The sequence below is a fragment of the Diadema antillarum genome, unplaced genomic scaffold, assembly GCF_040938485.1.
Source record: "Diadema antillarum isolate AM-2024a unplaced genomic scaffold, OU_Dant_1.0 seq00000994_RagTag, whole genome shotgun sequence".
In the NCBI taxonomy this organism is placed as follows: Eukaryota; Metazoa; Echinodermata; class Echinoidea; order Diadematoida; family Diadematidae; genus Diadema; species Diadema antillarum.
Genome location: NW_027271832.1, coordinates 347,366 through 364,989, shown reverse-complemented (window position 1 = coordinate 364,989; position 17,624 = coordinate 347,366). Strand labels below are relative to the sequence as shown.

General features: G+C 40.1%; 1 protein-coding gene across 1 annotated transcript in view; it reads left to right on the top strand.

Annotated features, from left to right (window-relative positions):
* The window catches only part of LOC139742299 (DENN domain-containing protein 11-like), a 31,559-nt gene continuing 13,935 nt past the window's right edge, over positions 1-17,624 (top strand). The window contains exons 1-4 of the mRNA XM_071652877.1: positions 1-208; positions 11,429-11,528; positions 13,119-13,277; positions 14,217-14,424. Coding sequence (XP_071508978.1) covers positions 1-208; positions 11,429-11,528; positions 13,119-13,277; positions 14,217-14,424 — 675 coding nt within the window. The remainder of the gene's footprint in view (positions 209-11,428; positions 11,529-13,118; positions 13,278-14,216; positions 14,425-17,624) is intronic.

Here is a 17,624-nt window from a genome sequence, read left to right as displayed (position 1 = left end):
ATGGCGACCTCCACGAGCGATAAATCACCGCTCCTAGTGAATATTGAAGATGATTCTGTGGACGTGTTGAAGCCTAAATCGCAACTGAAGCCTTCGCCAACGAAGCCAGGGGCTACGGAGGGAAGAAGAGAGGCAGAAGACGGACAGACTATACCGTTTTCCGATGACATCGTCGCTGTTTTTGTGGTAGCCTTCGACACTCGTTCAGGTACGTACGTGGTTGGTGGTGGGATGGTACGTACAGTACAGTATGCGATGATGTCAACAACTCAGAACTGGACAACAATGCTTACATGCTCCTTTGTGGTCCTTGCATATCACATGATGGCAGCGTTTGTGTGCTGTCTGCTCCTACTCGGTTCAGCCAAGAAATGGCAGTCGTACAGTCCAAGAACCCATGTGCTTACCTAACGGTTGATCTTACCGCAGCAGCGACCCCATACCAGTTCGGGAAACCCACTCACAAGGGGGGCCCCTCCTTATAAGTAACCCGTCCCCCATATAAGTAACCCCGTCCCCCTTATAAGTAACCCCCGGGGCACTCCTTATAAGGAGTCTCCACGCTTTTTTGCAATGCAACGCGAAAATGAAAGGACTGCGGCAATTCGCTTGATTATGTCCAAAAAGCTTCACAAGTTTCCTAGTTACTCACGAAATTTGAGCAAAATCGGTTCGAGGCATCATATCTAAAATCATGGATTTAAATGCGATGTCAAACGACCCATGCGAATGCTGAAATGCGAGCGATTACTGGCGTGAGTGTCGCCAGGTGCGGCGGCGCGGCAATGCTTGAGTGCAGACGTGGCGACTGAGTACGGAGATGTCAAACGACCCATGCGAATGCTGAAATGCGAGCGATTACTGGCGTGAGTGTCGCCAGGCGCGGCGGCGCGGCAATGCTTGAGTGCAGACGTGGCGACTGAGTATGGAGACTTTCGTACTCAGTAGCCACGTCTGCACTCAAGCATTGCCGCGCCGTACTCAGTCGCCACGTGTGCACTCAAGCATTGCCGTGCCGCCGCGCCTGGCGACACTCACGCCAGTAATCGCTCGCATTTCAGCATTCGCATGGGTCGTTTGACATCGCATTTAAATCCATGATTTTAGATATGATGCCTCGAACCGATTTTGCTCAAATTTCGTGAGTAACTAGGAAACTTGTGAAGTTGTTTGTTAATATGGACATAATCAAGCGAATTGCCGCAGTCCTTTCATTTTCGCGTTGCATTGCAAAACAGCGTGGAGACTCCTTATAAGGGGTGCCCCAGGGGTTACTTATAAGGCCAAAATAAAAAAAAAGGTTGTATTGGCGTAACATGAGATTTTCAAATAGGGTCGGTCGGGCAGATTTTTTTTTTTTTTTTTTTTTTTGCTACCTGCATTTTACGTGTAAAACTCGTGCTCAGTAAACAGTTACAACTGCTGCGCCGAATGTGCTGAATGTGCTGTGTTCATCTATTCTACAAATCATTTATGAGGCCGATATTACTGGAATTATACCCCTTCACAGAATTTAAAGACGTTGAAATCCCTATCCTGAATGTTTTCACGTCATATTTTACTATTTTGACGTAGATAAGATAGATGCAAATTGACCCACATGTACGATCTTTTCATTGCACACGGCGATCTCTATTACATTCCCACATATACAGATTCGTGTAAGTTCTTCTATGGCAAAACTGTGCACAATGCATTGCAATCTGAATGCTAAGTATACACTGTATAAATCTTGATTGGGTACGCGTCCGTGTTGGAAACAGATGACGTACTGATCAAGCGAGGCTATGCGAGCGCGAGGCGCTAGCTAGATCTCTCCCTCGTACATCCGATATCCCCAGAGCCGTTCCCACTTCCGGGTTTTTTGCGATCGCGATCGCAGTCAACAAGATACTTGATATCGATGGCAAAAAAAATAATAAAAAAACATAGGGTCGGCGGAATTTTTAGGGTCGGGCGGGTTACGCCAATGCAACAATTTTTTTTTTTGGCCTAAGGGGGACATGGTTACTTATAAGGGGGACGGGTTACTTATAAGGAGGGGCCCCCCTTGTGAGTGGGTTTCCCGAACTGATACGGACAAATACGTACCGTAAAGGGTGTACAGCGCCCCGCGACGGGGTTATAGTAGATCATGTCTAATCATGCTAATACTAATGACAATGTATTTTTACCAATTTTGCAAGGTGCGGCCTCAAGAAAGATGGATCCTCGTGACGGTGTGTGATTGGCACCGTACATTTAAATCACATTCTTCTTCTTCTTCTGATTAAGTCTGCCTCCTTCAATAGACTGAAGATTCTTGCAGACTGGTGCTATTTACATTATAATACAATTTATTTACAGATATTTACAAGCACATAGAAAATTTGACGAAAATACTAGCCACTGTGATCAACCGTTAGACGGTTTCGAAATGATCCCACAGATGGCGCTGAAACAATTTCTGACGACAGGGAATTCCAGTTCCTTACAGTTCTTGGGAAGAACGAATGGCGATGCGATTCAGTTCTCGAATATGGTACCTGGTAGGAGTGTGGTTGCGAGGCTCTCGTTAACTGAGTAGCCTGTTTGATGATATAGTCCTGTGCTGAAAGAGGAGTGAGATTATTGTGTATTTTGTACATCATAATTAGCCTGTCATTTTCTCTGCGCTGTTCCAGAGTGGTCCAATTAAGTTCTTGTAGCATTTTGGTGACACTCGAGGTGTTATGGTAGCGATTTAAAGTGAATCGCGCAGCTCTTCTCTGGACCATTTCCACTTGGTGGATTAGGTTCTTGGTAGATGGGTCCCAAACTGTGGAAGCATACTCAACAATTGGTCGAACCAACGTTTTGTAAGCTGTGGCTTTAACATCAGATTTTATGCGAAGATTGCGTTTTAGAAATGCAAGCACGTTATTGGCTTTATTGACAGTATTGTTAATGTGTTGGGTCCACTTCAAATCAGAACATTTCACATCCCTTTTTGGTTTCAGCAACCTAGTACAATCACCGAGTTTGAATAATCATGTAGACCAAAGCTAAAGCCATAAAGGCCAACCCAGGGTGAGGCTCGTGTGTGAGATACACAGCCCTGTCGCTGTACATAAGTGGGTGCTTCGCACGGCATTTGGTCAGTGCTGTTCGGGCGAGTACTAGATCTGTAACTGTGTAGACGTTGTAAATGTAACAAACTGACGAATCGGGATAAGATTTTTTTTTTCCATTATTTCAGAGAATAATTTTGCCAAGGCAGTGGACTAAATGTCCTCTGCGATAGGTTAATTATTGATAAATAATGCAGCGTCCATTCATTTAAAATCATGTATGACGGACAACAGTTTACCACTGGTTGCGTTCCATTGCGTGCCAATGCACACCACCCGGCTCGTCTCTTCTCAATTAAGCCGCGCAGGGCCAGGAAAGGGCATTAGAGCAACCATGTGGCGTACCATTAGTGCTTTCATTATGCACACTTACATTGACACATACACACACGCATGCACACGTCACAGTACCGGAACGCATGCTGTCGAACCTGCAGTGCCTGATAGGTACTCAAACTTGCACACACTATTGGGGTAAAACCTTGCACAGATAAAATAGGGCAGTAAAGTGCACAATTGCCATTTAGAAAATGGGTTCAAGAATGTAGCCAATAGGAAGCGCTGAAATGAGTGACGTGTGCCTTGGTTACTCAGTCCCATTGCACTGCGTGTTAAATCCTATTGCCGATCGTCTGTGCGCGCGGCGGCTCTTTTGAATTGCATGCATACGCGTTGTCAATCCTGTAAACAACTTCTAGTTCGGGCTGCCGGCCGGCCGGCCTTTCTTCCCTTGTGCATAACGTGTGGCACAGGTTTGGCGTACGTATACTCTACTTACGTACACTTTGTACAGTACAGTAGACCAAGCGTTGTGGGACCGGACGCGTACATGGAGTCACTTTGAAGGGCAAATTCAACGATTTAGCAGGTTAATTCTCACGCCGTTTTCAGAGTATGTTGTCTAGTAGACCTATATGAGGAGTCTATATCAAGTCTTTAAGGTAAAGGGTGCATATTCTATGTAAAATAAGTAAGTTTTCATGTGGGAACTTAAGTGTCCGGAAACCCAACCCCCATCATACTGTATGTGCGGGATTTCCGAGTGCGACGTGCGTAAATGTTTGGGACGAACATCTTCGGACGTCTTGACCCACAAAGGTACGTGAAAAACGCTGAAAAATGCTGTTAGTTTTCGAATTTTCGACCCATTTTATAAAACAAATGATGCACAGGATTATTTCGTGGCGTTAGTGGAGGCGTAGCTCACTCTCGGGTATTTACAATGTAGTGCAACATACACGAAGCCGAGTGCATGTTTCACAATTGTAAATACCCTCGAGTGCACTATACGCCTACACTAACGCACTCTATCCTGTGCATCATTTGTATATTAGCCGACTTACCAACTGCACCTCTCTTTCTCGTGTTGACGTTGCCTCAACGTTAAGCCAATTTATACTAACCATTTTTCCACATGCCCCACCTTGGTATGATTATATGTGCCAATATTACACCAATCACTTTTCCACCCTTGTTATTTCAAGATAGTGTTTCAAGAGAATGAACCTAGTGTGTGTTATTACAGTTTGTCAGTGGTAAATAAACATGTCTTTCAATGAATTGCCAAGACAGTCACTGCTTCTTGCTTCTAGTGACAAAGCATGTAATTGTAAAGTAGCATTTGCGACTATGTGACAAGGAGTGATGAGAGAATGTATTTTTGTATTCATTTAGATATCAAATTCCACTTTACCAAACTGCACCATAATCACATAGGAATTGTAGTGCTCAGTTCTACTTAATAACTTATTTCCCTTATGTAAATTTGAACCAAATAGAATGGTGGCAAGTATTGATATCTACTAGTTGGTAAGTTTGCAATGTCTTCACTTAAACAAGAACCATTCAAATGGTCTTCGATGTACATTGCCTATCTACATGATTTTGAAACTGAAGTTCACCATCTAATTTTGTATGTGAATACCAGTATGCAGGTAGACGCTATGATGTCTTTCAGTTAACAGAATCTGAAAATCATGAAATGTGTGTGTTATTTGATTTTTAGTCCCACAGGTTACTTGAAAGACACCATACTTCTATATCCATATGAAATTTGACAGCTAACTTCAATTTAAAAATTGCTCGGGCAGCGTATGCCCAAGACTTACAAGTGAGTTTTTATTTTGAGCAAAGACATCGCAAGTTGACATTGATATCAACGCTTCCCAACATCCAGTTTAGTTCATATGAACACAAACCCAAAGAGCAATGTGGATTGAGTGAAAGTAGCAACATTAATAGTACACATCAGTGAAAGTTTAAGAAAATCAGACTATCGATACAAAAGTTATGAATTTTTAAAGTTTTGGTGTTGGAACCATTGGATCAGGAGACTACTAGAGGTTATGACGTATACATTGTGTGGACAACAATATAAAGAAAATATGTGTAACTTTCATGAAAAATGAATTTTTTTGTAGAATTCCCTTTATATTTTCTTTATATTGTTGTCCACACACAGGTCATAGTTTATTTGATGAACATTGGCCTTGAAATGGCTGAGATACCCAAAAAAGTGATCCTGATAAAATATTCAGGCCACAACTTTTATTAAGATCTCTTTGTTTTACCTTTTTTTTTAGATATCTCGGTCATTTCAAAACCGATATACATCAAATAAACTTTTGATTCCCCTTATTATTGTATGTTCTTTAACATTTCATAGATTGTTTTTTTAGATATCTTGCAAAACATCACAAGTTGAATCCTCACCTCAACCAGCACTGTACAGTCCCTTTATTAATATTACTCATACATTGTATGTCAGATCCAAATTATTTTCATATTTGTAACAAATATGAAAAGGATATATGTGAATTTTGTTCAGCCAAATTTACTCTTCCAGAAAGAGGTACATTTTTGAAATATAGGTTGACAGACGATATCCATGTATGGTGTTGGGAATATTGTAGACAAGTTACAATTTCAAAAAGTATCACATGATCCTGGGCTGTAATACGGGATGTATACACTTACTACCCTCTGGGGGAACATAAGACTCTTTGTGTATCACATATTTTGAGGGGTTGGGTTGGGGGAAGGAGGGGTTCAGTGCAGCAGATTCAAAGAAACACACAGTGAACAGACACACCCAACATTCAATTTGCCGGTAAGAGGAATAAATGTCAGCTGCTATTAAAAGGTACCCATGACACTTGTCTTATGAAAAAACAGGTATATTGTCTTGAGCCTCCACAATACATACAGTAATTATGTTAAGCATGAAGGCAGCAGACCTGCTGGTAGGGATTTTCAGTGAAGTACAAATTCACTTAAATGCAGTTCTTTGCCTTTTGGTGACTCACATGGGCAAAGCCTTTAGCATGAGAGTTATTCAGTTTTAGTAAACATATGCTAATAAAATTTATGATGTGGAAAGCATTGACAAAGATACCACCTACTTATCATAGAATTGTTGCCAAACAGACAAAAAGTGTCCTGGAGAAAAGGGTTTTTCATATTTTCTAACTTAGCATTTAAAAGTGCTTATCATAGATATGTATGCTTTTAAGGGGAGGTGAGGATTAATTACTAAGCTGATGAGAATTCCTTGTCAGACAAATATGACACCACTCTCAAATTGCGTAGATATCAGGCTGATCATGAGTTTAGTATGACTTGCATTTATGTGCAAGAGTCCTTTAATGCACAGATCTCTTCAGTTCTTCCTACTCACTGATGTTGAATACCATCACTGTGAATAATGGTAAAAGGTAGTTCCTAATGGCAATGCTATGTGCAGTACATTTTGTAACAGGAAAAAAAAATGTTTGGTACTTTATAATATTACACAAATTTCAACAAGTTGTGATTTTCCTCCATAAGGTAGTATGATGTCATAAACTGTATTTACTCCTGAAGGTGCCTTTCATAAAAATGTCTTCCATTCCTGCCATTGGTGTGTTAAAATTTATGTCCATGGACCATTGGAATAGCTAATACAATCCAAGGCCCCAAACCATCCTGCAATGGCATTATACACAATTCCGTCATAAAATTTAAGATTAAAACCTTGCGTGAGGTCAGTCATTTTGTGGACTCGATTGTTTGTTTAGTTGTAATAAACAATACCCAAATTCTATTTGATGATCTAATAAAATGTTTTGTTCAGTTGCTCTTATTTATTATGATTTTACAACTAAATTGTAGTGTGTGTGATTCAAAGAATGCTATTTGCAGCTGCTGTAATGTCACAAAATGAGTGGGGGGGGGGGGGGAAATCTGTTTTCAAAATGGAAGTTGAATTAGTGCATATCACCGCATAGAATCATAAACGTATTGGTGCATACCTTCCTAATTAATAATTTCCATGGTTCCATCCCATTGGTTCTATCGTTGTCAGTGTGAGAAAAAGTGCACCTGTACCAACATTTGGCTGGTAATTAGCAGGCCAACCCTGGCGTGTTGTAAGAGATTACGGTAGCTGCTGGGATGGATATCTATTTAGTAATATGTATTGATGGGTTATGATTCACAGCATTTGTCATGTAATTGAATTATTGGAAAGGATATATGAATTGAGAGGCACAGCAGCTGGAATATTTGATAGAAAGAAATCACAGGTGCAACCTTATTGTAATGTGGCGTGTTTATGTACAAATTTTTGACATAGCATCATTCACTTTTTTTGAAAAGCTCATTGTGCCTTGATCTGATGAGGTCAAGAACAGTATAAATAGTTGTATTTTATATTAATAAATGATCCACATAGAATGTATTAGACCCCGTTTACAGTGCGAGGCGAGCCCGCCTTCATTTCAGTGTAAACACGCAAAAGGCCAAATGCAGGGCCAAAATTGGCCGCGCATTTGGCCACGCTCTGGAGGTGGTCTCGGCCGCGGCTCGGCCGCGACTGAGCCCGGCCTTTTCTCAGTGTAAACGCAAACTGGGCCAAATGCGCGGCCAATTTTAGTCTGGCTTCCAAACCCCCTGCCCGTACTATTTCGTTATTCAGGATATTAAACCCTTCAACGTCAAAAACTAGTATAGTTTAAGATGGGTTTGTCCTGCAAAGGATTTTTCCTTTGGCAAAGGCCTTTGCCCGAACGGCGACTTCATCGCCATGGAATCCAGTTGGCAAAGGGTGTGAAAACCAGACTATACCAAATTGTGTTTGTTTACAAGCAGAGCGCCACTACGACAAAATATTTAAAGGTTTGAATTAAAAGCGCGGCCGAGCCCGGCAGTGTAGATGAGGCTGGGCTCGGCCGCGGCTCTGCCCAGCCCCGCACTGTAAACGGGGTCCAAGTCTGTGTACATTAGTCAGTCATAGTTATCTTTGCAATTTGGAACAACTTGAACCTTTCAAATTCATGATATTCTTCCGATGTAGGGCAATTTGTCAAGCAGTAGCATGAACCTTATTAGGTGATCCGAGTATCCTCTCGGATCACCTTCTGTATCTGTACGGATTCTTTGTTTTTCTTCTTTATTTCTCCTCAAAAGTTGTGCAGAGGTTAGCTCAGAAAGTCCGCTGCCTGTCAATTTCAAAATTATATCATGTATGCATCATGTCCCAAAGACGGCAAATCTAATGTATCATTGTGATCAGTCGACCGTGACGTCACTATGACGTCATTATATGAAAACACATTCTCAATCATATCTCATTAATGAAATAGAATTTTTCAATGAAATTTACGTCACATATATTTAAAATTATGCGCATTCTACTCATGTTCTCAAAATTCATATTTTCTCTTAAAACGTGCGCGTACGCGCGCGTTGAAATATTTGTATGCTCAAATCGAGCTGAAATTTTTTTTGCACACGTTTCAGACCATTTGGAGCATTTTTTGAAAAATTGAAAAAATCGGACGGACGCGTACGCGCGCGCGCATATACGCACGCACAGCTCATATGCAATTGAAATTTCCCGTTTTTTCACTTTGATCGCATGTCTGAAATGTCAAGGAATATTTATACCACGTTTCAAGTCAATCCGACTCAATATGACGTCATACGGGGCCGTCAAAGTTGAAATTCCGCGCGCGCGTCAATGGCGATATACAGTGCAACTATGCCAAAAAACTGCCAATTTTAAATCCGATTTTACTCGTCAGGATGGACGGTGACCCCCCATTTTCTTTACATATATTGAAAGCTGATGAGTTGTACATGTCATTTCATGGGTAGGCAATGCTGACAAAATGATTAAAAGATATCAAATTTCTTAATAAAGTAAAAAAAGTAAATTTTCAAAATGACGTCATCAAATTACAAGTTTACTCGAGCGTATCTCACTTATCCTCTGCCAATTTTCTCCCATATTTCAGTATGTTGTAGCTTATGAAATGTTCTTTCATTAATGTAAAAACAACATTTTGATTGGATGACGTCATCGCCTCGTAAAAATGGATTGAATGTATCCTTGTAGAATTTGACCAGTTTACGTGTTATCTCTATGGGAGAGCAGTTTTTCTGGCAGTGAAAATTGACATGACTCTCTTTTTCGAGCACTAGCTCACTTTTGCTTCGGTGAATTTTTCCCAGATTTTAGTATGTTGTAGCTGAGACTTTGGGCTATCGTAAGTGTGCCCTTCATTTTTTCATACGACGTCGGCATCACGTCGAAAAACTTGGTTGAAAATGGCACGTGGCTTCGATGCAGCGTCATTTTGCTTAATACACAGGGCCTATGGAGCATGAAATAGGTCATTGCATAGCGCATCCGACTCGTAATCCTAAGGTCCCTGGTTCGAGGCTCACCCCTGCCAATATTTTTTTTTCATTTTTTTAAACACTTTTTTTCTTCTTTTTCTTTAGTTATTCTTAATCTCCCTTCTTAACTTTATCTTTTTCTGATTTTTTTATGCTTCTCCTTCAAATTTCTATAAAATAACATATTTTTTCTTTATTTTTCTTTCTTTCTACTACTTTCTGTGCAATAGATGAACAACAACAATGGCTATCAATCCCATATTTTGCACATGTTTAGTTCATGTCACGTACATTATTTCATAAAATAACAACTACTTGATCAGACACCATCTTGGGTATGTAAATTAGGGTCAAAGGTCATAAATGTTTCATCCTGTATCTTGGTGAATACATGTCCTATCTTTCCAATATTTTGCACACACAAAGACCATGTAACAAGGATCATTTCACAAAATAACCACTTTTTGCTCAGACGCCATCTTGGGTGTGCAAAGTGAGGTCAAAGGTCATATGTACTTCTTTCTGTATTTTCGTTATGACGTGTTATCTCTATGGGAGGGATTTTTTTTTAATGTGAAAATCGACATGCTTTTCTTTATCGAGCACTAGCTCTCACTTACCCTTCGGTGAATTTCTCCCAGATTTTATGTTGTACCTAAGACCTTGCATTTTGCATCTTGGTGAATACCTGTCCTATCTTTGCCATATTTTGCACACGAATATAGACGATGTCGCAAGAATCATTTCACAAAATAACCACTTTTTCCTCAGATGCCATCTTGGGAGTGTAAAGGTGGGTCAAAGGTCATATGTATTCGTTGCTGTATCTTCGTTATTCAGTGTATACAGAATTGGTACCAAAGATGGCAGATATGACTCCCTTTTCTAAATGAGAATCCAAACCTCACACGGCCAATGTCTCTAAACACAGATGAAACTTGTATTGTCATGCCTATTACGATCAGGACTCGAATCATTGATTAAAAAAAAATCGGATCACCTTAATTTGTCAGTGATGACAAATTACAATCTCTAGTTCAACTTGCATTTGTATGTCATTATGAAGATTAAGCCAGTTCCATGCAAGGTCTTTTTAAAAGAATATGAAACATAAGGTAATAAACTGTTGAACTTTGTATGATTCTTATCTGAATACAACCTGTGTACGTATCTTTTGTAAAAATTTCACCAAGTGACACCTCTGTTGTATTTTTATTCTTTCTCTCTCTATCTCTCTCTTAACCAACCTTCATATCATGCTTTACCCCTCATAAGTGAGACAAACTTGCCAATAAGAGAAGTGACCTGCACTCAGGGGAAGAGGGAGAAAAGAGGTCCTCTTAGAATGTGACAATACAATGGTATCTAGTCTGGCTTCCAGGCAGTAGACTTCCCCTCTGGAGACACGCTTAGGTGGCACAGTCCCCTCGACTCTTGAGATTGTGGGCTGAACAGGTATGATGGTGAGCGGAAGCACCCTACAGCCTGGAGATCAGGCTACACAGCACCTCACCAAAATAGTCTTATTAAATATCTTACTTTAGGTAAGAACCCAGAGAAACAAAACAAACAGGAAACCTGATCCGACAGCTCTCTGCACAGTCATCTCTTGTGTGTCATTTCCTTTCACTTGTGTTGTTGCTTTCTCTCTGATCTCGCTCCTTCTTTTTCTCTCTCAGGTAACATTGTGGAATGGTGCCAACCAGAGGACATCAGTCTGGAAGGTGTTGAGTTTAAAGCAATGGCCAGTGGTGCACACACAGTCCTAACTGACTTCATGTGAGTCCATCACAAATTTGATCACAAGGAACCAAAAGTTGATGCACAATAAACTCAGCTATAATAGCATAAAATTAAGTCTGGTCTTGATCTGCACTTTTTGTATTAGTGAAGTGGATTTGTATGTTGGTACTTTCTCATTTCTGTACACAGTATTGCTTCATAGAATGTAAACATTGAATAAAAACTCTCAAGGATTTAAATCAAAGGAGGAAAAGAATTGATCATCCAGAAAAGATAATGAAAAGATAGATAATGAACAAATGAATCAGTGAGTATCCAGTATGAGTTTGTAGTCCGTAGAGCACATTTTTGGGGAGCAAGATTTCAATGCTTTTTGAAACATATGGTCTCATTCTACAATTCCTGATTAACCCTCTGCATGCCATACTAATTTCCTGACGTTTGTGTACATTTGACTAATTGGCACAGGAAGGATTAAGGGCTTTCACTAAAAACTGATGGACTAGTTTGCTAAATGTATTTGGAAATTATGAGTACTTCTATCATTAGTGTTGGCCATAGCAACCTGTAGTTATGTGATAGGCTGCCATGCAGATTTTATGACCTGGGCCCCATTGCATAAAAGTTAATATTGTGGTAACTTTGCCATCCAATGGTAACTACCATGGTAACAATACTCAACAGCCAATCAAAATCAAGAATTCCATGGTAGTTACCACTGGATGGCAAAGTTATCACAATAGTGACTTTTATGCAACGGGGCCCAGATGACAACTACTGTATTGTGAGCAGGGATACATAATTTGTAAATTTAAGCTGCACAGAAATAAAAATTGAAAGGTATGCATGTACAACAAAAGCTTGTCATCACTTGTTAGAATCAGATGAATGCTGTTGCGTCCTTTTGACTTGTCCAGCTGTAGTTTTGCTTATGGTCAACCTTTAGTATGTTGTATAGTAGTTGTCCTCCACAGTATTACTGTAAAAGTGGATATTTTCGCGCGACTAATTTTTCGCGCTTGGCCGGGTAAGAAGAGTTTCGCGTGTTTTTAATTCTGCGGAATCAAGACATCAACTACTGGAACATATGCCACGCAGAAATATTTGCACGCTTTTATTTTCGCGCTAGCTTCTGGTTGCGCGAAATGCACAAAAATTTCAACACCGCGAAAATTTCCACTTCTACAGTATGTGTTCTTTCACAATAACAGATTATACACACATGCAAGATCACATTTCCACTCTAGAAATTAACTTGGAATTGAAATTAGTTGAATGACTCATAAAGGATCTTAGTGATATGATGATCTCCTTTACTTAATATGAACAACTGTAGTTTATTAATACCATTTACATTGTATCTATTACAGGAGAAATGTGTATCATGTGCCATCAGAAGATGTCTATATTGCTTTCAAGTACTGAAGATATGAGTTTTTGTATTCATACATCATGGGGTTTTTTTCCAGACATGCTGGTTAGTCCATATCAGGTAAATTAATTTAATATTTGAAATTTGATATTTTGAAGAGTCTCTTCCCCAAGCATGATTTCAAGTTCCCTTGATTGCAGGTAGTTCTTTAGAGCTGTAATCTTTGTTTCATTTGTCCATGTGCTCACTCACAGCTATTTCAGGAAAGATAAGTACTATGGGCTGAGTTGCTTTGAAAACATGCATGTGGACAACGTAGCAGAGAGAGGCGCCAGAATGAAATCTGTCGGGATCTTGTCGGCATCATACACCACACTACACAAACATATGAAATTCTTGGAACACCAAGTGAGGTAGGTGTAGTGGTGTGAAGACAACCTTGCTAATTTCATTTGGAGGGGCCGCTGCAATGATTTTCAGTCCTAATGGGGAAAAATGTGAAATGCATCCGAGGGTGCGGTATCCAAACACTGCAGTCTGCAGGTTGTATGGTGTGATGGGTTTAAGAAGGTACTGTTTATTGGGACACAACAGTTTGACCTCGTATGTGATGAGAACATTGTGCTCACTGTTCATGTCACATGAGAAAAAAATTAATTGTGAAACACATGCAGAAAATCAACCAAATTTGGTATAAGGATATACCACAAGAATCTAGATGCTTATTTTGTTGTAGTTGGTTGAAAAAGCAAAAATCAAGAACACATTGCAATATTTCCAAGATGACTTGAAATGGTCATAAAAGCTTAATGAAAGCAGAACTTTACTTTCTTAACAGAAATATTGACCACGATAGTATGATGTTTAGCTAGAATTTTCTGTGTTGAAAGTCATAATGTTCCATTTGACCTCTAACCTCTGTAAACTCCCATTGATGTAGAAATGATAGCCTGTTCTTGATCATATGAGCATCAAAATTCGGTAAGATCCATGTCATGCAACATGTTGTCAATGGTATTGGGTATGATAGATAACTCTTTAAATTTAATACCATTAGCCCAACAGTTTTCATTTGACATTTTGAAATTATGCTGAGAAAGTGACAATTTTTTTTTTTTTTTTTTTTTTTTTTTTGGGGGGGGAGTCGTTTAATGAAGACAAACACATTTGCATCTAACGATTGTTCAGTGATATTAAACATTTGAGATAAAAAAAGCTGCAAACCATGTGAAAAGATGAAATGTATAAGTGCATGTATAATTCTAATGTGATATTTTCCATCATTTGCTCCAACCATTCTTATTCTGCTTTTTGTCTGCGCCACATGACCCATTCCTCCCCTTGCACAAAAGGCATCAGCTTGAGGTTCCTGGCCGATACGAGCAGCTACTTGCATTCTTCAACGATCACAAAGCATCACTCCCACTATCACGAGAAGCCTCCAGAGAAGGCATCTCTGGTCTCCACTCATCGTCCAGTCCTCTCCATGTCTCGTCCCCGCTGACCGTCCAGACACCAGTGTCCACGCCCAGCTCTGAGGAGAGCTTCCCAGAAATGAAGGTACAGTCCAGTCTTATCTTTCCAAAGCCAGCTGTTCTGTACTATTATCTCTTTTCTGTTTACAGTAACTTGTCTACAGTGATCACCTCCTTCATTGTGGTCACTACAAAATTGGCTACATAGAAATATTGGTTTTACTTCAGGGTCACTTTTATAGGGTTGAAAGTTATACTTTTTATGCCTCCGCCACGTAGTGGTGCCGGAGGCATTATGTTTTCGGGTTGTCCGTCCGTCCGTCCGTCCGTCCGTACGTCCGTACGTCCGTACGTCTGTACGTACGTACGTCCGTACGTACGTCCGTCCGCTTTCGTTTACGCGATAACTTGAGTAATATTTACTGGAATTTTACCAAACTTGGTCCAAGTATGAAGTATGATGGGGCAATGATTTGATTAGATTTTAGGTGAAATCGGCTAAAGGTCAAAGGTCAAAGGTCAAGGTCAAATCATGAAATTTATCCGTTTACGCGATAACTCAAGACTGTATGGAGCAAATTTCACCAAACTTTGTTGGAGGATGATGTATGATGGGACAATTATTTGATTAGTTTTTCAGTGAAATCGGACAGAGGGCAAAGGTCAAAGATCAAGGTCAAATCCTAAAATTTATCTGTTTACGTGATAACTCAAAACTGGATGAAGCAGCTTTCACCAAACTTGGTCCAAGGATGATGTATGATGGGACAATTAGTTGAGTAGATTTTAGTGACATTGACAAGAGGTCAAAGGTCAAAAGGTCAAGGTCAAATGCTAAAAATGTTGCTATTTCCCCCATATCTATGCAATGCCTGCAGTTATTTTCTTGAAACTTAGTGTAGACATGTACTACTGCATAAAGATTCTCCAGAGAGAGTTTCATGTCATAAGGTCAAAGGTCAAAAGGTCAAAGGTTAGGTGAAAATGTTGCAATATCACTTTTCTCACAAATGGTTCAATGTATCTTGATTGAACTTGGTACATGCATGTACTGACTGGCAGGGATTATCTAGGGAATTTAGGGGTCATGGGTCAATAGTCAGGGGTCAAAGGTCAAGGTCAACTTCTCAAAATGTTACTATTTCCCTCATATACGCCTGTACTAGTATATGCAATGATTGCATTATTAGTTTTAAAATTTAATATATGTACATGTATTACTTAATGGAGATTCTCTTGGAAATTTCCAGCCAGAAGGTCAAAGGTCAAAGGTTAGGTTTAAATGAAAAAAATATATATATTTTGTACTGGTAATTACACTCTTTCTTCATATTTTGAAAATTATACTCAATGCATAAACTTATAATAAGGTCGGTCAGAAGTCAAGTAAAAATTTCCAATTCCCCAAATATGTGTACATGCACTCTTTAATAGACAATTATAGCAAACCCAGTTCGTGGAAAGTGAACATTCAAGATATTTCTGATAAACCTGTTATTTCGATATTTTGCCAGTTATGTGAAACTGTCATCACACATTGTGAAGACATTTTACTATACACCTATTGGGAGAATCATGCATTATGGCGGAGGCATCAGTCGCCGTAGCGACATTTCTAGTTTTCAGCTGTAACAGACTACTGTATGCACCATATATTTGGTGAGTCTACTTTTTCATGAATAAGGACTTCCTGACAGTTCTGTAAGTGGTTAAGCGATCATGGAGTATGGTAATGAATGGATAAATGCATGCATACTCACTGCATTCATGTTGAGATCAGAGAATTTCATATTTTCATGTGTTAAATTTGCGAAATTTGCAAAAATAAAATCCTCATGAAATATATGGTGTATTTATGCAGTATTTGAGCATATTAATGTACAGGTGTGTTATATTCTCAGATCATTGTTTTTGTTGCTTTTAGATTAGTGGATATCTTAAACCTGTAATTTTTGAAATTCCTGTGAAAAATACAAGTTGTTGAGCACTGCTTTTGCAGTGTTGTAAGTGACGGGTCTAGGAACAGTACCCCCTGGAAAACCACCCTCCAGATAACTACCACCCGGATAATTACCCCCCAGGACAATTCCCCCCTAGGGCAACTACCCCCCGGACAACTACCCTCCAAGGGCAATTACCCTCCAGGGTAATTACCCCCTAGGACAACTACCCCTCGGACAACTACCCTCCTAGGGCAATCACCCCCCAGGGCAATTCCCCCTTAGGAAAACTACCCCCTGGATAACTACCCCTCGGATAACTACCCCTGGATAACTACCCCCGCGGATAACTACCCCCTGGATAATTACCCCCCGGAAAACTACCCCCTGGATAACTACCCCCCTGGAAAACTACCCCCTGGGTAACTACCCCCAGGAGAACTACCCCCTGGGTAACTACCCCCAGGATAACTACCCCCCGGATAACTACCCCTCGGATAACTACCCCCCGGATAATTACCCCCCGGATAATTACCCCCCAGATAATTACCCCCCGGATAATTACCCCCCGGATAATTACCCTCCGGATAACTAACCCCCCCCCCCCCCCCCCCCCCCGATAATTACCACCAGGATAATTATCCCCAGGTTAATTACCCCCTCCTCCGATAACTAGACCCCAGATAACTTCCACCCGATAACTACCCCCTCCGATAACTCCCCATGGATGATTACCCCGGATAAGTAGGCCTACAACTCGCCCTCCCCTATAACTATCAAGAGGAAAATTACCCCCAGGACAGTGCACCACATCAATTACTCCCTGGGTAACTACCTCCCGGGTCACTGCCCCCACCCCCCCGACTCTTACTTTAATAAAAAGGATATCATTACTACAGAAAACGAAGTTCTTTGTATTATTTACCAGGAATCACGGAGATGCCATACTGAGACATCATCTTATGAAAACAACATCTTAAGGATTTACGATTTGTATCGTTTGCATTTAGGACGATTTATGTACAAGCTTAATTTCTCCCTCTGTATTTTGACTCTATGTTCATAAAACACGAAGCTGTCCCTTCATATCCTACCCGGTAATCCAGTAAATGTCAATGCCTTTAACCAAAACTATTTTTGCTAAATCTGTATTTTCTTTTACTGTTCCGAAATTTCGGATTTCTCTTGATAGTATAGTATAAAAGAAGTTTTAAAGGGTATGTACAGTTCTGGTCGAGGTGAGAATTTTGCTTTTAACGTTTTGCGAGATATTCAGAAAGCGCTCTATGAGATGTCAAAGATCATGCAATTCTAAGGGGTATCAAAAGTTTATTTGATGAAAATC